General features: G+C 40.2%; 1 protein-coding gene across 3 annotated transcripts in view; it reads right to left on the bottom strand.

Moving 5' to 3' along the window:
• The window catches only part of LOC129180182 (EGF-like repeat and discoidin I-like domain-containing protein 3), a 107656-nt gene that overhangs the window by 62759 nt on the left and 17139 nt on the right, over positions 1-27758 (bottom strand). Inside the window, exons 2-3 of one of the 3 annotated variants that reach the window (XM_054774367.1) lie at positions 20085-20114; positions 4426-4554 (exon numbers count right to left, since the gene is read on the bottom strand). In XM_054774367.1, coding sequence (XP_054630342.1) covers positions 4426-4554; positions 20085-20114 — 159 coding nt within the window. The remainder of the gene's footprint in view (positions 1-4425; positions 4555-20084; positions 20115-27758) is intronic. The other 2 variants (XM_054774368.1, XM_054774369.1) reach the window with 2 other exon arrangements.

Raw genomic sequence — 27758 nt, 5'->3', positions numbered from 1 at the left:
GGTAGGGTCTCCCAAGGCAAACAGGTCCTAGGTGATGGGCCAGACTATGAGTGATTCAGAAGACCTTATGAATAAACACAAGAGGAGGGACCGCACCTCGCCCGGACGTGGGGTACCGGGGCCTCATCTTGGAGCCAGGCCTGGTGGTCAGGCCTTCACCAGTGGGGCCCGACCGGGTCCAGCCCGACCAAGCCACACGGGATCTCCCCCCGTAGACCCAAGAATAAGGGGGGCAAGAATAAGGGTTCGGTGCATTGTGCTTTGGGTGGTGGTCGAGGGCGGGCGCCTGGTCAACCTGGTCTTGGGCGGCCAAATCTGGTTCTTGGCATCAGTGAACCTGGCACCAGGACACCCTAAGCCGCAGGTCTATGATTGACTTTGTAGTCGTATCATCAGACCTCCGTCCGCATGTTCTGGACATGCGGTTGAAAAGAGGGGCTGAGCTGTCAACTGATCACAACCTGGTGATAAGCTGGATTAGATGGCCGGGGAGGATGCCGGACAGACCTGGGAGACCCAAACGTGTAGTGAGGGTGTGCTGGGAATGTTTGGCAGAGTCTCCTGTTTGTCGAGTCTTCAACTTTCACCTCTGGCAGCGCTTCGCCTGCATCCCGGGGGAGGACGGGGATATTGAGTCCGAATGGGCTCTATTCCGTGCCTCCATTGCTAAGGCAACCGATCGCAGCTGCGGGCGCAAGTTGGTTGGTGTCAGTCGTGGCGGTAAGTCCCGATACCGATGGTGGACACGAGAGGTCAGGGCTGCCATCAAGCTGAAGAAGGAGTCCTATCGGGCATGGATGGCTTGTGGGACTCCTGAAGCAGCTGATAGCTACCGGCAGGCCAAGCGCCAAGTGGCTTCGGCAGTGGTCGAGGCAAAAACTCGGATGTGGGAGGAATTCGGTGAGGCCTTGGAACAGGACTTTCGGTCGGCTTCAAAGAAGCTACATCCTTATTTCATCTACCCTACTGGTGTGTTCCAGCAATAGCAAGAATCTGTAGTCAGCAAGCACCATCAAAAAGACACCAATGAGCCATGCACGTTGCACTGTTTGTTTCTTTTCATGCAACAGGACACTGCCATGTTGAGTGTGACTAACGGTTCGTGGTGAAAAATGGAAAAATAACACAGTCGCCTGTGAAAAATATCGAGAGTTTTATGCTTCATTTGTCCTTGGTCAACTGAAAGCATGCACCCTAAAAATGATTTGGCACTCGATGACAAGTGAGGCAATCAGCCGCTATCTTTGAGCTGTGACAGTTCATTACAATGGTTGACTCCTTTCCCAATATCAGTGTGCTTGCTCTGTTGTCACAGCAGTCTCATGACGCAACATTGCAAAAGATAAATGACTTTGCGAGAGAATGAAAGCTCAAATATGAGAACATTGTACGAGTTTAAAGCTGGTACACAACACTAATGTTTGTATGTAATGATTCTCTTGTCTTTTGTGATTCTACTACTGAAAACACTCATTGTCTCATTGAAACCTCTGTACTCACTAAAGTCTACTAAAAAAGTACTCTCAATTTAAGAACCCCGGAAAGAGCCTGTAGATATCCTACTTGTCCATGTGCGACACAATCCTGGCAGAGCTTCATAAAACAGGTCTAACAAGCAGAATGTGTAATGCACGTATTAAGGATAATGTTCAAAGGTGTGAAATTGGATTTGGCTCTGACAGAGCAATAAAGTAAATGCAATGAAAAGCCAGGAGATATAGTTTAAAACACTGGATTTGTGTTTGCTTTCATGTTTAACTACTACTACCTAAGTAGTGATGAGTATTGTTTGCATTTACTAATACCGGTGCCATATCAGTACTTTTGAAACGGTGCCCGAATCGGTACTTAAAAAGGAAAACATACATTTTGGCCAAAAACAATGCATTTTTATTTTATGGAATTTTGTGATATGCAAGTTGAACAGAATAATAATTTAAATACTTCAATAAGAAGTAAGAAATACTTCAACAAGATGCACAACATTGTGTAATTATCTGATTGTGGGATGCCGCATCACTGTGTGTAAGTGCACAAGGTTGAAGCAATATCTTGCTTTTGCTCGGTTCTGTGTAAAAGGCTACAGTGGTTTTAGGGTTTTGAACGGTAAACCAAGGCAATCGGATGTCCGGTTTGACAAGCGAGCGATACGGTTGCACCACTAGAAGCCTCATGTATTGATTACAATCAGCCATAAAGCCTAGGTTAATCGGCTGTGAAGACATGCACTGGGTATCGCAAGACTAGCAACCGGTTGACAGTCTGTATCTTAAACAACGTGAGAGCCTGTGCTGCCAGCGAAAGGATTGTCGCGCATTCACCATAGCTTACCATGACTGAAGACAGGAATGGATGTACTCTAATTTATCATATACAGTATTATGTATTGTGTAAAACTAAGACAGGAACAACATGAAATTAAAAGCACTCAATGAATACAGAGCCAGCAGTCACCAGTGCGAGCCTGGGGTTTGTTTTGCAGAGCGAAGATTATATGTCGCTGTTTGCTAGCATGAATTAACTTGAGGTTGTACACAAATCAACCAAAAATATTCACATTCGCCCTCAATAAGATCATCAAATCTTACCTTTATGCATCCCCACATAGTATCAGCATTTGGGACCAAATATGAGGTGAAAGAAAAAGGGGAACAATACAGTATAGTATATATAGATGGTGTGTTCAAGGACCGTCGAACAAAGTGGGATATATCGCTGCTCGCAACAAACAACATACTGTATGCAAAATTGTGGGATTTCTAACTGTATATTATTTTTTGAATAAAATAATGGCCCATATTTCCAAAATTGATATCCAGTTACATAACATTTTATGTAGTTATTTTTTTTACAGTGTTTAATCATTACAACTGATAGTGTGAGCGGTTGGGGACCCCTGCCTTACAGCATGCTTGGGGATATGTGCTCTTTTACACTTTTGAAAATACTGTAAAAATGCCACTTAACCGTAGAATTGAATCGAATTGAATCGTAAAGTTTGTACACTGTGTCGAATTGTATTGAATTATTCTGTTTTTGAAATATATCGTTTTTTAACCACACAATAACCTGTGTATCTAGATTCGAATCAAATCGTCAAAGAGATTTACATTCCTAGATGGCTTATTACCGAAGCTTCTGTCAGGGCTCTGAGGGATCTCTGTGTAAAAGAGGCTTATAAGTACGAGAAGAATTCCGGTTGCAAAAAAACTCATAACTCACAGTTCATTATTCTAGATAGGACAGCACAGCCCTATCAAGTTTTTAAGCATGTACCAATGAAGTCTGCTCAGATGAGAGGTGAAATTGCATCCTAAGCGGTCCAATTGTGATGGATTCATGGCTCTGACAATACAATGAAATGGATGACAATATTCATAGACATATATCAGTTTGCTAGTTGTGTTTGCAGCGATCATAAACTTCCTATGTTGTTGATGTTTGTTTATAATGACAAATATAATACTAACAAACCATGAAGAAAACTTTGTCTTTTTTTTAAAGCCAAGTCCTAAGAGTCCAAGGTAATACTGTATTTCTCCTTGCTATTCTGTTTTCACTCATTAAAAGGCAACACGATATTTCAGTTATACATTGCATTTCTTAACAAACAATAAGTTAAGTACGTTTATCATTTAATTGCAAGAACTATCCCGGCAGTAGATTTGATTATTCGTCTCTCAATATGAACAATTCTCAATCTCCCTTTCTCTTGCGCAACCATTTCTCCGGATTGAACTGTAATGACTGCGAGGAAAATTGGCAGACGTTAGTGCATTCAGCCCATTTCAAATCAGCTTCCCACAACCCTGAGGGCTTAAAAGGAAACAATAACTGAATTATGACGTGAACGCTTGCCAGTGGCACACAATTCTGTCTGGAGACAAATATAATAATGTGACACTGATAGGCTGACTTGTTCCATTTTCCTTTGTGTTCTGTCTTTTAATAAAAACGTGATTACATGTTAGCAAACAGCTGATCCGATATCATATGTCAATGTTTTTCTAGGAACAGCATTATTAGTGTGCAGGGTCGCCGTATGTGGTAAGCAGAAGTTACTAATTGGCATGTTTCAGCAACAACACCTGCAACGCATTTGCAGAAGCCAGTTATGTTGGAAAACTAAAAAATAACACTCTGATTGATATTCTAGCGCTTGAATAAACACCATATTCCATTTTGTTTGGATTGACTAAGCATGAATTGTCAGACCAATGCAGATCCATGTCACTATACAGTTGGCTCTATCGCACATCAATTCAATTACATTGTGTTTTCCTCAGTGGAGGGATATCATTTAGAGCTTACATCCTACAAGCACACTCACTCTCACTTGGTCATGACACGTTAGATTTATTTTTGGCGAGGCTTAGAAATGTCAAGGTCCTTTAAAGTCACAACAAACAGTGGGGTGCAACTTACTGTGTTGGCAGTGTACTCCACTGAAGCCTGGAGGACACTTGCAGACATAACCAATGAAGGTGTCACCCCTGTAGGTCTCACTGATCTCACATGTCCCCCTGTTGTGGCAAGGGTTTGGGTGGCAGGGTCCTGCATGAAAAAAGAACAACTTTTGTAAGAATTATGTTTGGTGCAATAAACAAATACCAACAAAAAACTTGGATAAAGAGGCAAATACATGGACTTTTAATTTTTAAAAAAATAGAATACAGACACAGTTTCTATATGAGAAGAAGTCAATGTTAACATATTTTGTTAACACTGAGGTCACCCACTGTGGAAATAAATGTAATTCAGAGTAAAGTTCAGAGTAATGCTTTCAACTTTAATGGACTTTTAAAACAAATGTAGCCTTTCAAGTAGGCAGTCTTTTATGTTTAATGTATGAGTTTTTGCATATTTTCACTCAAGTGAAATATACTTATTACAACCCACTTAGTACTAAAATATCCCTATGTTTAAGTTCCATACCAAAAAGCACATTTGATGTCACACTCTCATTTGTAAAGAATTGATAATCACATTGATAATAGTGTGTATGCAGGTCCTCATCCATCACTACCAGTTTCATTCACCATTTAGCAATAGCGGCATTTAATCATCTGTACGTTTGGATAGCCATAAAACAAAAGAAAAAAAAAATGGTTTAAAAAGAAAAGAAAAGAATACTTCTGATGATTAATAACCTACCCTTATCTCAAATTGTGAAAATCAAGAACATTGCTATCGAAAACCTCACACCCATGCTAACATGCAGCATGAGTTCCCATGACGAGGTCTTTCAAGCAGGGTTATTAGATTCATAAGTCACGGGGAAGCCAACAACCGTCTCATCTTCCAAACATTGCTTAGAAGCTGTCAAAACTTGTCTGCATTATTTCTGTCATCAGCTGTGCTTGTACAATGGTCATTTACACAACATGAATTAAATTCAGTATTCTTACGTGCATTTTCAAGAACTTGAGTTAATTATGCTTGTACACTTTGGATGACGTGCACTAATGAAGCTTTTGTCAGTGGAAACAATAGCAATACTAATAAATAAAGATTCAATGAATTGAAAGATCTGGTTATGTGATATGTCCAATTATATACCTGTAGTTGTATTTAATATTAAATCTGTAGTTGTTCTGTAAAGTGTATAAATTGTATGCCCTGTCAGTTTCTGGTGTGACCACCTCAAATAGCGTATATCCTGATCCAGAGCATCCCAAACATGCTGGCTGAGTGAGGTGTACGTAAAGAGAGCAGATGGTTTTTTCGGCGCGTCACCGTCACTCCATGCACGCCCATCTCACAGCCGCTGTGAAAAACCAAGTGCAGCAAATTAACTCAGAGCTTGCCATCATTCCGGGAGGCTTGACGAAGGAACTCTGGACGCTGGACATCGGTGTAAACAGAGCGTTCAAAGTGAAGTTGCGAGCGGCGTGGGAGCGATGGATGACAGATGGTGAACACAGCTTCACTAAGACTGGGAGGCAGCGCCTCAATTTGTGAATGGATTGAGGATGCTTTGCTAACGTGTCTGCTTGCACTGTTGTTTGAGCTTTTGCAAAAGCCGTCATCATTTCTGAAGAGCCACACGGCAACTAGACTGACTCTGACAATGACAAGACGGAACCTGGCGTGTTTGATGGAGAACTTGCCCATCTGTTCTTTTCGGATACAGAAGATGAGGACTTTGATGGATTTGTGGACGAGGACTGATCAAAAAATAGTGTGAGTACATTGTTAAATACTTCAATAAAGTACAACCGAACTCAGTTTTGCTCCCGCTGCCACCCGTAACTGAGACTGCAGCTTTTAATATGGTGCGACTAAAATTACGCTACTATTGAGAAACTGATATCTATTTATTTATCTGTACTGTACAGACTCAAATCAAAACTGAAACTGACAAACACAACTGACAGGTCTGCACAAATATTGAAAGTCCTCCCTGCCTCTGACGCCCGCCCCGACAGTTCAACGTAAATGTTGTAAATGTCAATCAGCTGATATTAACGGAACACACGGATAATGCATAATTCATCTTTATTATTCCGATTACGGATAAACTAACTCAGCGGTTAAATGCCTATATCTATAAAAAAAAGTTATCCGTTCACTTGTAGCAGCTACTTATGTAGAAAAAAAAGTCAGTTGTTTCATTGCTGCGCTTCTACTATTGAAATGTGCGTTTTCTTCAAGTGCGTATTTCACGATGAATTGGAAAATGTGCCCATTGCTGAAAGCTTTTTAATATGTTGCCTTGACTACAGCTGCATTGTCTTTTGCATAATCCTTTTCATTTCTCATATACAGTATCTGTAATTTTGCACATCAAATGCTAACTGGACACAGGTAATACATGATGAACGCTACGTAGCTATTTTTACTGACATATTACTCAGTTTAAGTACACAACTGTTGAGGAATTATGTGTAATTTTCTTTATTGCCACATTGATTTGAGTTGTGAATTACTCAACAATATCAACTATTTTTGATGACCTGCACACTTCCAAACTGTGAATGTGAAATACTAAACATTAGTACATAAATGCTCATATTTATAAATAAAATAAATAAATATATATATTCTCTATGTTTATAGTAGGAGGTAGATCTTTGGGACAAAGTACCACACATGCTGAAAAAAGTGTGAGCACCCCTGTGCTATATAGATACATGTGTATCCTATTATTTACATATTGACCACAATTAACTTGAAAGAAAATATCTATCAAATATCATAAAAAACTTTTCACTCGACTTTATTTTGAAAAACATGCATCGGAATCACCTGTCTGCCCTGTTGGCACTTGACAGATAGGGAGTGGAAGAAAAGCATTTAACGTTAGTTAATGCACTTGTTCAAGCCTGTGAAAACGACCCCAATGATGACGTTGCGGCAGCAGTCCGCCTCCCATGCAGCCCACCACCACAGCTTCAAAAAAATCTTAGGGGAAACCCTGCTTCGGTCGATACCAAAATGTATTGCATAATTGCATGCATGGCTGAACACAGGCCCGTTTTCCGGTGTGCAAAAAAAAAAAAAGTCCTCCTCCTTCACCTTCAAGGAAATGGTTGGTTGGCATGTGCTTGGTGGGCCCAAGATAGTGCTCCACCACACCGGAGGAAAACTGTAACTGATCGCTGTCAGAGCTTTTTGGTGACCATGTTATTGCTTTGTACCGTCCAGTGGAATGGCCCCCGAGGTCACCTGATTTTACACCGTTGAACTTTTTTCTGTGGGGCCATCTAAAAAAAATTGTATGTGATACCACCACACGACCTCGACAACACTGAACAGCAAATCAGACCTAAAGTTAACATCCTCCGGAGGGACAGGGGAGTGATAAGGCGAGCAGTCCGAGACATGCGGAGGAGAGCGCAACTGTCCATCCAAAGAAATGGAGGTCATGTTGCGGAATAAGTTGCCAAAAACTTACATCCATTACCCCAGTGTAAATAGCTTGAAACAAATTGTTAATCTTAAACAAAAATTCACATTTTGCATCACAGTTAAGACTTTTCCTTTAATTTTAAACCTTCAGTTTTTTGGAGGATTTATTTTTTTTGCCCAACAGAAAAACAGGACCAAGATGGACCGAAAGATGAGGTCCATACCAACAAATGCAAATCAAGAAATTTCATGCAAATACTTAAGTGGCTACTTTTCGGAGAGTCTATATTATATATACATATATACCGTCAGTAAGAAAGAAAAAAAAACTTAAAAGTAAGTATATAATTGCTCCCAGCATTGGAATTAGCCTCTGAAAGGGAATTAAAAACGAAGTAATCCTATCAGAGTGGCGCCATTGCCAAGTGAGAACCTGCACCAGTAATAATGATGCGACTGGGGCTAATCAGCTGAACAGAACAATATATAATCGCTTTCACGGAGGCCAGGCCTGCTGAGGGAGACAGGGTGACAGGTTTCTGGGTTGTTTTGACGTGACGATCTATAGTGGCACCAAAGCGTGCTGACAGCCTCACTAATGGAGAACGCATAAAGGCAGAAAAAAGGCGGAATGAGAAGTGGAACAGGGGCTGACAGAGATACTGAGACATCGTGTTCTGAATGGCAGAGACATTTAAGTTAAGAAAATGTTTTTAGACATAAAACATATTACAACATTTATCTGCCAACAACTGTGATTTATGGAGCTGGATGATGTCTGTAAACATAATCTACAAGGTGAAAAATATGTAAAGAGAGCTACTTTCCTAAAAAAAAACAAAAGAGAGACTCCAGATAAAAAGCCTGTAATAAAACAAGGTGCACATTCAGTACACAAATTGAACTCCAATCTATATTATATTCAGAAAACGTACTCTACAGAAAAAGGATAACATTACAATTATTTTTGACCTCATTGAACCACATTTGTTAAACTTTTAAAACTTGGTTGGCAAATAAGATGAAATGTCAATTCAGGGTCAAATAATTAATTCAGTATGTTTATTTATATCGCGCCAACTCACAACATAAGTTATCTCAAGGCAGTTTACACGTGGAGCAGATCTAGAGCCACACTCCCTTTGCAGTTACAGAACCAACTGAACCCCACATGAGAAAGCACTTGTCGACAAAGGCAAGGGTCCTCTAGGGAAGAAAGCTCAAACAGAAGCTAGGCTCTGCAAGGTCTGTCTTGACCAGTTGGGTTGATATAGAGAGACCAAGTGGAGGGACAGAGGGTTTTAGGGCATAACTGTCATGATCCGGTTGAGGCTGTCGAATGCTTGACCCCCGGTATGCAGAGACGGAAACAGCAGCGTACAAATAAAAGTCTTGTAATGGTGTGTGAGCAGGTGCAGGTACTCACAGTCGTACAGGCACAACAACAAAAGGCGACAGAGTGGAAGGCTCTGCGGGAAAAAACACAAGTGGCCATCTAAGGCAGTAACAACAGGTAAGTGAACCTTCTAAGTCACAGCACCGGTGAGGAGTCGAGGAACAATGAACCAGCGCCGTACATGTGACGACGCCGGCCTTTTAACCGCCACTAATGATGATTGCTGCCAGCTGCGCGGCAACCAGGAGTGAAGCGGCTGCCTCTTCCTCCCAGCAGGAAGTACAGCCCGCCAACATAAGAGCGCAGGACAAGAAGTGCTCGCTCCTGTCCTGTGGAACATGACAACAACAGCAGTCGTATCAACAACAGTAATAGCCCCATGACAGCAACCACGGCAATGGTCCACTTCCAGCACTATCGTCGCCGACCCCAATAACGAGCCGATAAATGTGCAGGTACAATGGTGCCCTTGGCACCTGCTTTTTTCATCTGGGGTAGGTAGCAAGACAAAGACAGAGGATGGTGTTTTTCTGCTTTGTTTTAAATTGTCATGAAGCAACCTTTCTCCATTTTTTGTTCACTCACTGGTCCAACATGAATACTGCTGATGACAAGTGTCTCACCCTGAAATGGCTGAGAACAAGTTTCATCATCATTCCTCAGACTGTGGTGACGACAACATCTTCACTATCTTTCCATGACTGGAAAAGTGGTCTAAATCAATGCACGGACAATTTGAAGTTACATGTGAATGGAGGTAGAAGTGACACAGCAGGGATGAAAGGATGCTTCAGTTCTCAAACATGCAACTTTTGAACCTTGTACGTGTTGTCTGACAACATCGCTCAGCGCTCCCTTCACTGCTCTTTGTTTGTTGCGTGATGCCTGCCTGCTTGATGCATGTCTGGAGGAAAACATTGGCAGCTTTCCTGTCTGAATGTCAGTGGCTCCTCTGCTGCATGAACCATCACTTGCTATGTGATTGATGTGAGTTGGCACTGGGTCCAGCACAAGAAACGTGATTTATGTTCATGGCTGCACAGAGAGTCCAATCAATCGGCTACAGAAACCTGTCCATTGGTTAAACACGGGAAAATAATTTTTGTTTTCTTTAGATCTATCACAAAGATGTGTCACCAAGTTTGAACTTTGTACTGTATGTATGTACTGCTGCACCTTAGCCAGCAGATGTCAAAAACAGTATCTTGTTCCCAATGCTTGTGCATTACCATTTCGAATACACTGCATTTTAACGAAGCTGCAATTGACTCGTTGAAAGTGAATTCCTCTGCTTGTTGCATCCAAGTAGTGTATTCAAGTTACCTCGTTCCCTTGGTGGCTTCAAGACGCGATTCATCAACAATACATTCTATACTATTGAAATGTGAGAATTCTTAACAATTACTGAATTACTAGAAAACAGCCTGAAAAAGACCGGTCGTCTTACATTCAGGGCCTAGACATATACAGTATACATGCAAACCAGCTCCTCGGTCCGCTTATTTGGTGCACACCAGAGTTCAGTAGATAGCGTTCACAAGTGATCAAACAAACAACAGTAGCAGAGCAAATGCATCGAAGTGCATAAGTCCACAATCCTCTGTTGCTTTTATAGGTGCACTATCGAAAGTGTCTTTACCGCCTCCATCACTGTTTGGTACGGTAACTGTACAACATGTGATAGGAAGGCACTTGAGCAGGTGATCAAGACCTCACAGAACATTGTTGGGGCAGCCCTCCCCTCACTGCAAAACATTTATAAATCTAGAGTCCTACGCAGAACACACAACCTCATCAAGGACAGCACACATCCACAACACTCATTATTCACACTCCTACCATCAGGCAGACGCTACAGGAGTTTGAAGTCCAGGACCACAAGGCTGGCAAACAGCTTTTACCCACAGGCCATCAGGCTTCTCAACGAAACACTCACACACGCCGCACGCAACACAATTACAGTATTAATGTCTCTTCTGTTGTTGTTGCTAAATTTATTGGTATTTATGTTTCTGATGTTCTTATTCTTTTCTTGTGTTTTTCTTTCTTTTTTTGGGAGAATGAACAGAACAAGAATTTTATTGACTAGCAGAACTATCTGTTTTACTGTGCATATGACAATAAAACCCTTGAATCTTGAAGTGTGAACATACTCTCAGCAAATAGAGGAGCAGTTTTGATGTTACCTTTAAGATGATGGTCATCAATGAAGCAGAGCAACAAGCAACTGTCCAACAGCTAAGAAATTATTAATGAAATTTGATGAATGAACTGATACTGAAAACACAATTTTAAAATACTTTCTGGCCATGTAAATATAGCCAATTCTTGCATGAACGTCCCACAGAAACATGAAAAACATGGACAAATCTTTAGAGCTTGGCTGAAGAAAAGCGAGGTCAAGAAGACTACCATACTACCGAAAATGTACATTCGACAGGGTCGTACAGTAGAGGGTACAGACTGGGGAGCCTGATTTTTCCTGATCCCCATGAAGTGGGTCAAGTTGTAGAGCCAGAGAAGCAAGTACACAATTAGTGTGTTTAATCTAATGCTCCACAAATGAGCATGTCTCACATGGTTGGACATTCCACTGATGACAACACAAATTCAGTCTCACAAATACATCCATCGTCAGGTGTTTCAAACTACATAGTTAAAAGTAACAAGGCATCCTGTGGTCCACGCTGTCAAATGTTAAAGGAACATCTTTCATAGCCCTTGGGAGTGTGAAATTTATATTGGAGCTCCTCTTCTGTGAATGTGCAGCCGTCCAAGCTACAGCCAAATCTGACATGGCCTAATTGTGTCAAATCTATTTTAACAGTGCATTTCTTTACAGATGGGCCTCTGAGGTTCACAAGCTCATGGTCAGTGAACCCATCCTTCACCTCCACCCATCAACGTTGGCACTGTAGCACCAATATTACATCTGTGCTCCCAGCAGGGGCAGCCGTAAGAGCCCTGAGACGATCGCACCGCTGTGCTCTTGCAATTTTGCCATTTCATCCCATCAGCATTTGACAAAGTCGGACAAATGCACTCAGAGTCCAACAAATTAGGAACCACGCAGAGCCAAAATGGCTTAGAATATGTCAAACAGTAATGCAAGTTGAGGGGTCGTCCTGAAGATGGCCATCTTTCTGACAATCTTGTCAGAGACTAAATGTCATCAAAATGTCACAGCTCTGTCCTTAAAGGTCTCCTCTAAACAAGGTGTTTCTTCTTGATTTTGATTGAGAGCAACAAGAATTTGTCTATAATAGCACCAATTAGCATGTGTGACTTTTTTTCAATTTAACTAACCATCCTCCAGCCTTTTTAGAAACGGTATGTAGTCAATTAAACCTGACACCTGCAGAATAAAAAAAACTTTTTTTCCTGGAAGTGTGGATACAAGCTATTTGGCTGTAACCAAGAGCTTTAAATCCATAATATGCATTAATTACTTTATCCACCAAGGGCTACATACTTCTTGTACATTTTCTTCTAGTAATTATGACTTTAGTCTAGGGATATTGGGATATATTCCCGATAATGGCATAAAAATGGGATATCGGTAGATGTCGGTATCGGGTTTTCCCCCGATCACAAAAAACGATTTTTAAAAAATGCTGTATAGATGGACATTTTATCCCATTTTATCCACAATCATATAGAAAGAACAGAAGGATAGAATCTCCACATCCTTGCTAGCCGGTTGACTTTCATCTTAGCCCCGGCTCTGTCGCCTTGATATCAATGGCTTGACAGGGAATCACACCGATGCGGGACGTCGCTTTCATGGCACGTCAAAATGTGCTTGAATAAACAAACAGAGCCGCTTGAAAGGCAACCACTCGTGGCGGCGGTATTAATTCCACGACGGGAGATATGTTACATATATTGGTAAATGAGAGTTGGACAATGTCGGGAAAAAAGTAGATAGACAGACAGACAGATACTTTATTGATTGCCAAGAGAAATTCACAGCAGCTCTGCAAGAATGTCATATTGAACTTAATCACAAAACACCAAGGCAAGAAATGAGAGATAAGAAAAATATGAAAATAGAATAAGAAGAAATAAATTCGGAACAGATCGCGTCTCAAATTTGTAGTGGAATAATACATAATAAATAATAATCCATAGTAATAACAATACATAATAAGATATTAAGTCTAGTCCTGTCAAGTCCTGTCCAGTCCAGTCCTTCCACAACAGGAGATAGGCGATGTTACACATATCGTTATTGGTATCGGTTGATATCGGAATCGGAAATTGAGAGTTGGACAATATCGGCATAGCGGTTATCGCCAAAAAATATCAAACATCCCTACTTTATTCCCATAATATCTTGATGTCTGTATTTTTCTCATAACATTAGAATTTTTTCAGCTAGCTTAATTTTCCAAATTTAGTTGTTGTTTTGTTTGTTTTTCAAAATAACAACTTTATGCTACTGAAATGACGTTACTTTTCCGAATAATATTACAATGTTATTCTCATAGAATTACATCTTTTTTCTCATTCGATTAAAACTATAATAAACTATAATATTTTATTCTTATAAAATTACTGCTGATTTTCCCATTTTTTGTTTTTGTTGGGTTTTTCAGTTTTCTTGTTAAATTCTATTTTTAGAATGTACCGGAGGCCAATGAAAAACAGCTGTGTGCCACAAATTGCCACCGGGGCGCACTTTGGACACCCCTGCTGTACTGTACATGCAGCCCAGGAGCAAACACAACACAATAATTCCACTTGTTAGGGTTGGTAATTTTGCCCAAAAACAATGCCTTTTTTATTTTTACAGAATTTTGTGACATGCAAGATGAACAGAATAGTAATTAAAATAATTAAATTATATAAATAATAAAGTCAACAATATGAAATTGAAATCACAACAAACTGTCAGAATTATCAAAGCAAAATCCGCAGCAATGCAGAGCATAATACACGTGCAGTACTTTAAGTGCATACATTGTGTGTGCACTGTGTAAGTGGATAAATTCAGCACAATTCAAGCAAAAACGAATCATTGATACACAATTCCGGCGCAATTTGGGTCACTGCTTGTCATTGAGGGTTGATGGTAGGCAAAAAACCTCCGCTGCAGTAAGTCACCATTCTGTAGTGAACGAAGGAAGGACATTTTTATTGATCTTTTTCCTTTTGAGTTTAACACGCAATAGGGCTTAAGCTTGGATTGCGCTTCTATGCATTTGGCTTGTTAGCGTCCTTCATTGCGCGCGAACAATGGCAATTAAAGAGAGGGAGAGGATTACTGTCATGTAATCTAATGACAACATTCACTTGTATTGTAAATGTTGATCCAAAATCTGAGGAAAAGTCAACATCAAGCTAGCTGGAGGGTTGGGAGGGAGAGGAGCGAGTCTGTGTAGTACGGCATTGATAGATTGCGCTTTTTCACCATTCGTGGGTGGTGTGAGATCAATACCTTTTGTCTGCTACCGGCACCGCCTCCACCCACTGAGAAAAAGAGACTGTATGACTGACAAAAGGGCTCACTCCATTCATGCTTTTGTTCAATGGAACAAACACGCCAAGGTGCTGAAACCGATGCACAGAGAGAATCCTCTTCCTGCCTGGACGCATGCAGACACGCATGCATTTTGCAATATACCGAGTCCAGCAAAATGATTGAGTTTATTTTCAATTACTGTGTGATTCATTAATTAATGGATTATTGTCCCAGGCCTATTTTTTTTTTCTGACCGAGAAATCATGTCACATTCTTATCTCTCGAGATCGTGTGACACATGATCTTTTAACACCCCTAGTTGTAAGTGTCCAGCTTGTATTGCAGGAAAGATTGATAAAGATTGTTACCATTGAAAATTACTAAACACAGCCATTATTATCCAATGATTGATACTGTGATACTTAATACATATGTGATACTGGAAATGCAATGCTCGTTTGTATGCGTCACTTGTTATTTGAAGAAGATAAAATGGCATCTGTGTAACAGAGCTCTTCTAAGATGAATACATGGCCCTGTGTTCTTCTCATTTTGTATGAAACACTCATACGCACAAGACAAGCATCCATGAAGGCTTTGAGCATGTGATAAATTAGCCCGCATTGATTCTGAAGAGGAACATTTGGATGTTCAAATAGTAGAGGCTCTTGAGGCAAAATAAAAGAAGGGAGCTCATCACAATGACACGCCATTAAGCCAAGCCGGACACATTTTGCTTTGAGCAGAATCAGACTAAATTTAGCAACAAAAAAAAAAATCATTAAATTCATTAAATAAACTAAAAAAAAAAAGTGTATTCAACATAGCAGAAATGGTGACGCACATTGATCTGTGCTTGCTGTATTCATGTGGCGCAGTCGGCTAAGACATTTGGTCTCCGATTCAAAGTGGGTCACAGTAATAAGAATTTTTGCATTTGCGACACAGTAAATTAGACATTGTAACATAAAGAACGGTTACATCCGTAGCTCAAAGAGATGAAATAGATCCAATTTATCAGTCGTGTCTCTCCAGATTGACAACAAAATTGAAAGACGATATTCTGCCACATTTTGTGTGACAGACAGAATAATATGCACTATGTGGGTGTCGCAGAGTCATGTTTAATGTTGATTTTCTTCAGTTGCAGCAGTAAGAGTACAGTAATATGTTTTTTTTTTGGTTTAACGTTATTCTAATATCAGAAAAAGTAAGTAGTACTGGAGGGCTCCAGCAGTGGGGCGCTTACCACTTTTGCGCTACACTAAGGACACCTTGCTTCCTCCGAGTGTTGCCACCTTGGCGAGTGCGTCGCTAGATCTGGCGACATTCCAACTCCCCTGATGGCATATTTTCTCAAAAGCGACCAGCGACAAATCTAGCGACTTTTTCTGCCGTCGTTGGAGAGATTTCTGTTATGGTGAAAGCACATATTGTTCTGTATTTTGTGTTCTCACTTAGCAGTGGCGGGTGCTGTTGACAGGTCCGCCCCGCCCACAGCATTCACAAGCCATGATGTGGAGCTCTACGCATCGAAAGTGCAAATAAATCATGCGGGAGCCCTGATGCCGCGGGGGTGGAGCTCGTCCTGTTTTTTAAACAGCGAGATCTAAAAAGCAAATGTTTCTTAATCTTCAGTAACCCTGGATAAAAGAGGAGGATGTTTATTGTGTTTAGATTTAATTGTGAGTCTATTGCTACTCTTTATTAGTCAAATTAATTAAATGTACGTAATTGATAAGCCTACTGTATGCGACTCGCGAACCACACTGAGTCATGTTGTCATAGCATAATCTATTATTCGCTGTTCAATTGTGCCAGTTTATAAAAGTTCTCAATAGCAAAAGTGTGATGGGAGAACTTTGAGAGGCGCTGGCCGAGATAAAATCCATCCATCTATTTTCTATGCTGCTTATCCTCACTCGAGTCCCGGGAATGCTGGAGCCTATCCCAGCTGACTTCGGGCGAGAGGCGGGGTACACCCTGGACTGGTCGCCAGCCAATGGCAGGGCACATATAGACAAACAACCATTCACACTCACATTCATACCTATGGACAATTTAGAGTCTCCAATTAACCTAACGTGGATGTTATTGGAATGTGGATGTGGAATGTAAACCCGGAGTACGCGGCGAAAACTCATGCACGCATGGGGAGAACATGCAAACTCCACACAGAGATGCCCACCGGAGATTCTAACCCAGATCTTTCTGATCTCCTGAATCCTATTAGACCAACATGCTAACCACTTTTCCACCGTGCGGCCCGCCGAGATAAAATATTAAAGTTATTTTATTTTGATGAAATGATGGACAATTTTAAATTAACAAACCAAGAATCAAGTTTATTTGTAGCTCTAAACGTAATTAACGTGTTTTTACTCACTTGTTTTGCTTCTCCTATGAGGTTATGCTTTTTCCTACAGCGTTTTACAACATCATATGCAAATTACACGGCATCATAGCTACTTTTCTTACCGAAAAGTTGGCAACAGTGCTTCCTGCCCCTCAGTCATCACAAACGTGACTTGAGGAAAGATTGTATCCATTTGTCCTTATGCAATAATTCCCCTTTTCAGGTATTTGTTCCTCCAAAGAAGTAGTTTATGCTTATGAGAATGTCTCTGAGTGTTTAAAGGTGTTATGGAATGTGTATGTGTTACGGTATATTTCAAGCTAATGAGGTCCTAACGAGCTAATGCTCAGGTTAACAGCACTGCTCAATGAGCTAAGAGAACCGCCATGTTTATGGGCTAATACTGTGAAGAGCAACCACCCAAGATGGCATTGTAGTTTCTTTATTAATGTGTGTGTGTGTGTGTGTGTGTGTGTGTGTGTATTTGCTGGAAAATCTCTGACTAATTGAGTCTTGAATTAGAAATAAGAAGTGAGTTTATGGTATGTTAATAGAAATGTGCTGAATTTACTGCAGGATATTTTGTCAAATGTGTTTGTTCATAGGAAGGCAAGAGAATATTCACTCAGCGATTATTTTGATGTGCATTTTCAGTGAAAGTATTTCAGTACAACTTGTAAAAATGTTTGTTGCATTTGTTTTGTTGTTGTGTTTGTATGTAAATAGTCCGTTTTCAGTCATTACAAACGTGGCTTGAGGAAAGAGCGTGCCCTTTTGTCTTTTGTCCTTTTTACTCAATAATTCCCTTTTACAGGGAGTTTACATCAGCATATTTTCTTCTCTCTACCTACGAGTTTCAATTTAAATGTGAATGTGCTTTAGGAGGAGGATGTGCATGTACTATCTAGTCTCAGGTGCACTTCATCTAAAGAATTAAATATTCCCTTCACCGAAGCAGGAGGGCAAGATTATGCAGATTAGATACATTAAAAGATACACGCTGATATGCAAAATTGTGTCATGAACGCTGACAAGCTGTGTGGTCTCATGTGTGACTTTCCTTATTATACTGTCCTATTTTCTCTCCAAGTCCAGTTCCAGGTCAGTGGTCGCAAATCACACCTAATTTGGGTCGATATCAGATTTGATAATTGTTTCTCCTGCTGTTCTCCGTGTACTGCCTCTCAGATGAAATGTGAACGTTAAAAACCTTGGGGTGTTGGGTGAAGCATTTAAAGCTGTTGTGCTGACAAACAACAAGCCATATTTGGGTTTTTCACATTCATTTAACTGCAAGAACTGAAGTACAAGCAAGATGAAATATCCAAAATCGAGGTAAAAAAATATTTAGACTAAGACAGCAGTTTCGATGTTAGAGCAATTTACTTATCTTAAGTAATATGTAGTAAAATATAAGCTATATTGCTTAAAATGAGAAAAATTATCTGCCAACATTTGATATTTTAAATGGTCAAGGTCATGCGTTGAAGTGCGTATGTGTGTGTCTGTGTGAGACACTTCGGAATGTATTTTCAGTGCTGTGTTAGAACACTCTCTGTTTAAGTGCTTGTTACCATTGCAGTCGTCCCTCGCTACATCGCGGTTCGAACATCACTACCTCACTCTGTTTGAAAAATTAATAAATGATCATTGTTTTGTGGTTGAATACGGCCTATTATTAGTACAAAAAAAATGCATATTTAAGCAAATTGTACATATTCTTGGCCTAAATAAAGCATTTAAGCGTAAAAATGGCTAAATAAACTAACTAAATGAACTAAAATACAAGGTAGAAAAAGCATTGTAATTGTGAATGTCGTACTCTATTCTACATTGGCCGATAGGTGTCAGTAATTGACACGCGCTAGACTCGTCACTAAGGTTCCCTAGGGAACACATTTACAGTGACACTGCTCAAGCAGGAGTTTTATTTACGTCTTAAATGGCTTATTTACTCGTATTGTGTCCACTATATTAGGTAATACAAGTGTAAAGCCATTTAAAGCAGCTATAACAATACATTGATGTTTTGTAATTTGTAATTGTAAAATTTGGAAGTACGCTGTCCACAAAAAATAAATAAATAAAAAACTGCTAACGTGTGAGTCTGTGTTATCTTATTGATGTTAATATGTCTTATTTTTCTGATTATATCTACTATATTGGGTAATGCATATGTAAAAGTGACTATATGGGTGTTATGCCATATCTTTAGGGCTCTAATAATGTTAAAAACTGGAGGCGATCGTAAACAGGTTTTCTATGCCATGACTACGAATATATTCCATTTATTAATATGGAATCCTATCTCACTCGTACTCGAAGACAGCTGGGATAAGCTCTAGCACACCCGCGACCATCATGAGCACAAGCGATATAGAAAATGGACGGATGAATGTACTTAAAAGATGTTAGTATTTACATGAGCACCAATAAACTAGATAATTTCATTATTTTTCAAATAAACACGAGACCACTCTTACAATGCAGACTTTCATCAAGATATGTTAGGCTTTTTTTAATGAAACACACATTACATTAGTATATAGAACACTGAAAACTTTCTGTGTAATTGCTTCCCTAAGAAAGAAACTCCAATAGCACTGGGTAAATTGTGATTGATGCTAATGGACTGCATTTCAGAAGGCAAAGCACTGCGTTATCTAGATGCATGAATAAATGATAACTAAGGTTTTGAGTTAGTGAAATTGATGCTACTTTTAACAACACCAACAATGGCTTTAAAAAAAAAAAGCAGCCTAACTGGGTGCACAACACAAAATGGAGGCAACTTGGACTATAGCAAGAAATCAAAGGAGTTTGAATTGCAGTATGAATGGGATTACTAGTAGTGCTGACTAGGCAGGATGAGTAAGATGATAACAAAAATACAAGTGCCAGCCGTAGTTAAAGGAGTGCATGGTTGAGACTTAGACACTTTCTATGAGACACAAATATGCATGCATAAGGGACACACGTCAATGGAGATCACGTTATCAAGCATAAAAATCTCCCACCTGCTGAAGTCGGTTCCTCATCATCTGCTGCTGTCGATACATGAAACATGGGAGGAGGGGAAAAAGAGAAATTAGCATCATCCCACATATGTTATGTTATACACTGCTCGAGACTGACACACCTGCTTCATTTCAGGTTTAGGATCCTGCCAAAACTGCCCATTCCCCATTTACACACGCAATTATCCTATGTCCTGGTTGGAGGCCTTGGACTAATATGTATTCATCATTCTGGACCATTGTCGGGTTATCCCCTGTGGCACACGAGCTTGCTCGCTGTAACCACTGACTACTAGGCTCCACTCCAGCACAGTGACTGAGATTTGGCTCGTCTACCATCATTATCACAGTCCTCCATCACCATCATCGCTTGTAAAATTGCCCTGAAAATGGGCCAGAAAACTGGACACAGATGTGAAAGAACAAGGGGGTCCGGCAAATGGGATGACAAATCGGATTGCTATCACTAATGAGGTGGTGAGGAAAAAAAAACACGAGATCTGCATGATCAAAATAAATGCCCACAATGTGTTTTTTTCCGACAAACAAAGACAAACAGTGCACTTAAGCAGGGATTGTCAACTGGTGGGTGGTGACCCAAAAGTGGGTCGCGGAGATGTTTTCGCGGTTCTTTGCCTGGGCAAAAATACATGAATATTGTAATGACCCGATTTCTGTGAATGCACCTTGTGTTCTTTTCTGTGTTATTCGCTCACTATGCCACCAAAAGATGCGTGTTCTGTTTATGCCGAGTTTGTCAAGCTTGACCTGGGAGGGGAAGCACATCCAGTGGGGACTGAACGTCCCGTCTGTCCGACATACAGCTGCAGAAATCTGCTGGAGAAGTGCGCGCCATGAAGAGAGACAGCGTCGCACCGATTCAGCTCACGGTGTGTTGCAAACAGTCCCTTTAAATGTTAGATACTGTATATGAGGAGTTGAAAGATTTCCGCAATTTGGGGTGATGGATGGTGGGTGCCGCAGCCAAACCAGTTGAGAACCACTGCTCTAAAGCCAACTCAAATATGCATGTTGACAATTCGTCACAAATTAATGATAGTGCTAATGATACAGGATCCCAACAACCGTGCTAGCGTAATTAATGTATGACTCAATGTCAGAGCCATTTTTCTATGCAGAGCATTGAATACTAATAAGGAATTAACATAGAGCTTTCATATCGCACCGATCACACAAAAGGCCAGAAGATCATTATCAATGTCGGCATCTCAAGAAGCTGCAAGCCAGATCCATTGCAAGAAAATCAAATAACCACGTATAGAGTATATTTACTACTTTTGACAGCCTACCTGTTTCACAAAAGAATGGGCTTTAGAAATATCGAAATTGGCAACCCAGTCTGGATGATCAGTGGATCGTTCATGTGAAACAACTACCTAGAATGTTTTATTCCACAACCTTTGTCATAGCAGTTACAATCTCATAGGGGAAATGAGTCATGCAGACATCACTGGGACTAAGACACAATTACAGAGTGAACCGCCGTCTTTACTCGCGCTTTAAAATGTGAGCGAGCGTTTGAATTGAAGTCACAAGCAGCCAAAAGCTGAGCACTTTCCCAAATTCTCATCCTTCTGGCAGCAGTTTCTCCTCTTTGTACTTTCCAGAGAACATTCCACGCTTCACTTAGTGTCGTTTTTTCTATGCCATTTCCACTATTCTCGTAGCACAGGAGTCGATAGGGGGCACACACACACACACACACACACACACACGCAAGCTTACCGGCACATCGAAGCTACATGCTCGCAAAGACGAAAAAGGCATAAACATGCCTTGGAGTGCAGATGACTTATTCACACCCACACATGCATAGAAATTTGAGAAGATTTTAATAAATTTTGGCTTTCTCCCTTTTATCCAAGTGTTTAAAAGGTGAGTCAAAAGCATGCATAAAATACTGACTTTCATACAGTGGCCCGCCTGAATATTTGGCTTGAAATGTAGATTCTTCCTAGATATGCGCATTGCATGGCATAATTCCTATGAATTTGACATCATAGATAAATATATGTACTGTATGTCAGAAAAACTTAAGGCTTGTACTTCATCTTTCACTGCTTCCGTACTTAATAAATTGATGATACAGTTGTCTCTCGCAACTTTGTGGTTCAAATTTCGCGGCGTCACGTTTTACAAAATTGTTTTTTGTGGTCTCTTGCTGTCCCATCCACGTTGTGGTGTTGCCAAGAATGGTTCACGTTTGATATGAATATGCAACCATCACAGCATACACAAACACATAGCTACAATTGATAAAAAAAAAATACATGCTTCATGTTCCGCTGTGTAAAACAATCACTAAACCACATGGACATATTGTACATTGAGTATAACAAATAGCTGAAACGAGGAAGGATATGAGTTATTTAAAAACTGCTTCCCTGGATGAGGTCCACTATGAAGCATGATAAGACTCCATCTTGGGACATATTGGTTTAATCTGGCTGACAGCCACAAGGCATTAATAACATTCATAATCTAAATGTGACCAGCCCAGTCTGTCCAACACGGTGCTGATTTGTCTTCAAGGTGTTCAGTGGAGATAGAGGGGCCCATGCGCGGGGCCCATGTGCACAAAAGCCTACAAAATAAAGCCAGGGCACATTCGCACGTCATCAGTGTACTTGATAGGGAAACACAAGCGTGTCCTAGGACACACATACACGATCTTTTACAGACAAGGTTCCACTGTTGTTGATTTTAGCGTCACAGATTACCGGAATGTGGCCGTATTGATCACCACTTGACACGCAGACTCCCTAATGCTCATCTCTTCCACTGTCATGGCCAGTCACCGCATGCCAAAGTCAAAAACAATGCCGTTAATGGATTGTGGCCCCATTTAGGAGTGTGGCATGAAGAGTGACAGTGGGCTCTCACTGCTAATGCTGGCAGCCGTGACAGCACTCACTGGGGCTGACAAATCCTGTTTGTGTCTGTCAAGACGTCTTCCTTGTTCTGAATCTAAAACAGTGAAACTTTGTTTCACACGTTTGGAACATACAAGCCAACTGCGGAAGCACATTACATGCATTGTTATTTGCATGTCAAGTACAGTGCATATTATGTTAGCAAGATGTGAGCAAGATTCCAGAGTTTGAAGCAAATTAATCTATATAAAAATGTTTACTTTGCCACAAGGCTTAATTTAATTCTCACTTGTACTGAGTTTAACATGTTCCATTTTACCTTTCAGCAAATAAAAGGTAGCGGCAGAATCGGGATGACTATTAGACACTGCATGGAATCTTAAAAACTCGATTTTACCCATTGATTGTGGTGACACGGTTAAGCAAGAGTGTTTACTCTCCTAGGATTTAATGACTCAGGTACAGACTATTTTAAAGCATTGTCTGCATATACAGCCAAAACATGTTTCAGAGGTTGGTTTATATTATTTTCATGGGAATTATCAGTCAGAAAATCACACTGTGTCTAAATGAGTCCGCTTCTAATGAGGATTTAGTTAAGTTGTCACACATATGGCAGTATGTGTGGATATGCCATATTGCAGCTACAAATATCATTTTTGTGGCCATGACCAGCACACACAAACAAACACTTTTCAGTCCCCAGCAGATGCTCAGCGCACATCTATCGCCCACATAATGTCACCCTTCGAGGTGTTTGCTCCATCATAGCAGTGCTTATTAACATTAAATCCCAGTTTGGAGTGGGTGGCTGACTGTGACTCACACGCACACAAGAGCAGCAATAATTAGGTAGGCATTGTTGATATTCTTGTAACTAAAAAAGGAAGCACAGTATCTCTTTGTATCAACACCGTGTTGCATGTGAATAGCTCCTCCATCCGCATTTCAATTCTTTGTCAGCAGACAAAGGTGAAGTCATTTCTTAACAAAGGCCGCATCCTGTACAAACCTTTTCCACATTTTAAAGATATACAAGATACAGTATATGCAGTCCGTGTTCATGCTAGGTACGTTGCTTAGACCTCCACAAAGTCATCCATCCATTCGTTGTGTGTATTGCTTATTCTGTTCAGTGTCACAGAAAAGCGCTAGCGACTTTCCCTGCTAACTTTGGACAGATTACACTGATCATCCGTCAATCATACGGTGAATGTGAGCAGCAGCGCGCAAGTCACTTGAGGAAACCACTACACGCTGTCGACCAGGGGTCTAAAATTCAAATTACCTGAGGGCTGCTGGAGGTAGAGTAAGGCTAAGCCTGTGCCACATCAAGTAGTCACTCCGGAATCACGTTTCAAACAATTGACTAAGCTGACAGGAGCATATAAAACGGTAGCCCGGAAGTGGTAATAAAATATGATATTTTGGCGCTCTTGCAAAAGAGATGGACAAAGGCACTTCACCTTGCTTAAAGGAAGTTACTCTATTTTGGGCAATCAGTAGCCAAAATGGAACTCGCAATGAGCTTGTCAACCCATACGATTTTGCAAGGTCATTACTCAACATAACAATCTGACTTAAAGTGTCATTAAATAAATAATGCTATTAGAATTACACAGCAATTTAGCACGCAACATGCAGGTCACCACAAAATTTGGTACACACCTTTAGGGGACTGACAAGCATAATTTTGAGCCGGATTGGTTGAAACACACGGCCGCCATCAAACATACTGTACCCTGCAGGAGGCTACATCAAGAAGTTGAATGAGTGGTAACATACAGGCAAATTATAAATAAAATGCAATCTGTGTTCTTGGAGTTCCAAGATTAGGCCGACTGATCCTCAGACAACTCAAGCATGTTGTATCCAATACAGTCAGATAACAAAAATGTTTGTTTAAGAAGCAGTACAATGTAACCTGTAAACAGGTATTGTACTTTAAATTACCAAACATCAGGAGGATATAACAGCCAGAAGGCTATGATGAGGCTATGAAGAGGAATAGAAATAAACTGTATTATTTTAAGTAAACATGCAGATCGGTGCTCATTTCCTTAATTTTGGGAGATCGGCGATTGACCGATCATTACCTCTTATTCACCTAATTCACCTTCATCTAATCTTATTTTATGAGCAGTTTAAAGAGCCAAGCTACTATGAGGAAAATGATGGAGTTCATGGCATTGGATGACCAGCCATTAGTCCTGTAGATTATTATTTTCTTAAGTCCCTCAACCTTGTGATTACCTTTGTTTGTAAAAGCAAAATACTGCTGTGCACTTTATTGTTGTTAAGAGGCTCAAATCAGGTCTGCAGTGTAACCTGTTGTGCAATAATAATATTACCATTACCAAGTTTTATTTGTTTATTTGTTTTTTTATGTGAAAAATAAAAGACTAAAGGAACTGATATAATTTAGTAGTTTGGACAACAATTTTCTGAAGCTTTCATTTATATTTGAGAGAACTTCCTCATGTGTAGTTAAAACAACAAGTTTGTTTTGTTTCATGGGTATTGTATCGGAATCGGCAGGTCAGACTTTTTAAAGGTCGGTGATCAGCCAGAAAACTGTAATCGGCGCACCCCTAGTTTAAAGTAACAGTCTTATTACTTAGCTATCGAGAATGTATCTTTTCTCATTCATGAAGATTTAAGATTTACTATTTACTGTACGTGTGCAATCTATAACTTGAATTTAGGACCCATGAAACACTCTGGTTTATAATCCTTATCTTTAAGTTGAGAGAAAACAGGCAAAACAAAACAATCCCACTGCAGAAGTGGTGTATGTGTGTGTGTGTGTGTGTGTGTGTGTTTGATGTGAGTGTGAATGTTAATCGGCAAAGGACAAAGCCATACTTGAAAGAGCAATGAGGATCTCTGTTTCATTGCCAAGATCAATATTTGGCGTATACCGTACATTCCGGATTATTGAGAACAGCACCCACTAAATCTAAAGAGAAAAACAATTTTATGCATACAGTATATAGGCTGCACTTGTCAATAAACTGCAGGTGTCCACAATGTAACATGGGATATTTAGACAGCAAGACACACACTATAAACCTTGCAATCGGGCGTCGATGAGTGAGATGTGAGACACTTTTTTTTTTCCATCGGAGTTTAACAGCTGCGGTGTTCCAAGCACTATATTCCACATTGTTACTGTTAGAAAGACTGGAGAAGATGAAAGTGTCAGTCTTCATAATTAGATGTAATAGCTTGGGGTTAGGGGGGCGAGGGTGGTGCTTGCTTTGGCTTGGGGGGGAGCAACAGAATGTTCGGTGAAAGCTGAAATACTTACACTTAGCATCCAGTTCGGTCTCTATGTATTGATTAGAACTAAAACTATACTGTATGTGAAATGAACGTGCAGAATCTACACTGGAATTATTAAGTCATATGAGAAGATTGGATATGATATGAAAAGGAGCACTTCAAAAAGATGGATAAATCATGGATGACAGAACACATGCGGGTCATTAAAGGGCTGTAAGAAGACATCAAGGTCTTCATTGGAAGTCCATTTGAAGAGGAGAGAGATCCTGTAAAAATTCTGCCCTCATTAGGTTGGATCGCAATTTGTGTCCGTAGATGATTCACATATTCGAAACATTTACTTTCAATGCAATTGTAAAATGAGGACCTAGCTTTTGTGTTTGTCATTGCATCATCAACTGCGCCACATTATCAGTGGACCTAAAACTATTACGTCCAAAATGGGGTTAGCTCATGCAAGCTGTATAACCTCATTAAATCGTCGTCGAGTACAATATGCTGCTGAAGAACTGAGATCACTGCTATAATTATGTGGTATAAGTTATTGATCGATCACTGGTCTTGAACCCACACTGCGATTATGTCAGTGATTCAGGAATCCATTTGCAAGGACACTCAAATACATTCAGCTGTGCCAGTTGTAGTAGGACAAAGACATGTTCATATTACAAGTAGGTTTTTCATAGACATATCTTCTGGGTAAGCCTCCCCTCAAAAAAAAAAAAATCATGGAACAGAATCACATAATCAATTCCCATAATCACTGTGGTGTGGCTCAACTTTGTATTCAGAGCCTGCCTCCAGCATCTTCCTCACCTCAAAAGCTTTAATACACAAAGTCCTCTGTCTGGGGTCCCTGCCATGAAAACAGGTTATGTGGCCACAAAAGCCGCAAACCTCAGCCTTCAAAAAACAGGGAACCTTGTCCACAGGCAAAGGTATTGCTGAAACTTAAACCAAATTATTATTACATATTTTTTGAATCCTTTAATATATGGGTGGGCCATTATTTTGACTGTGTTAATTTAAAAAAATGGGTTGGGAGTGGGTTGAATAGAATATAACTGAATATGTTTATTGTCATTGTAACAGGTACAACAAAATTGTGACGTCGTAAAAGAGTATAAAAGTATATCACAAAATAAGAATTCACACAGTCACAAATTCCCACAGTAATGAATGACAGAATGCTAAAAATTATATGACAGGCCACTTTAAAAGAATGTAACAGAATGTACATAAATAAAGGATGTGGAATATGAACTAATAAGACTGAATATCAAGAGTATGTGAATGTCTTGCGTTTACTTCCTCGACAACCTCCTCAACATGTTTTGAAATCAAGCAAAATACAGCAATAATGCAACAAAATGGCAACACATGAATGCAAAGGCTAAAAAACCCCACCCAAATGTCTAATAAAATGTCGTAAAAAGCTTGTTATGCTTGCGCTGCCTGCTCTGTACACAGACCCCCACCCGCTCTGCTTGGTATC

The sequence above is a fragment of the Dunckerocampus dactyliophorus genome, chromosome 4, assembly GCF_027744805.1.
Source record: "Dunckerocampus dactyliophorus isolate RoL2022-P2 chromosome 4, RoL_Ddac_1.1, whole genome shotgun sequence".
NCBI lineage: Eukaryota > Metazoa > Chordata > Actinopteri > Syngnathiformes > Syngnathidae > Dunckerocampus > Dunckerocampus dactyliophorus.
The sequence above is the reverse complement of the archived record's forward strand: the minus strand, read 5'-3'. Positions and strand labels throughout refer to the sequence as shown.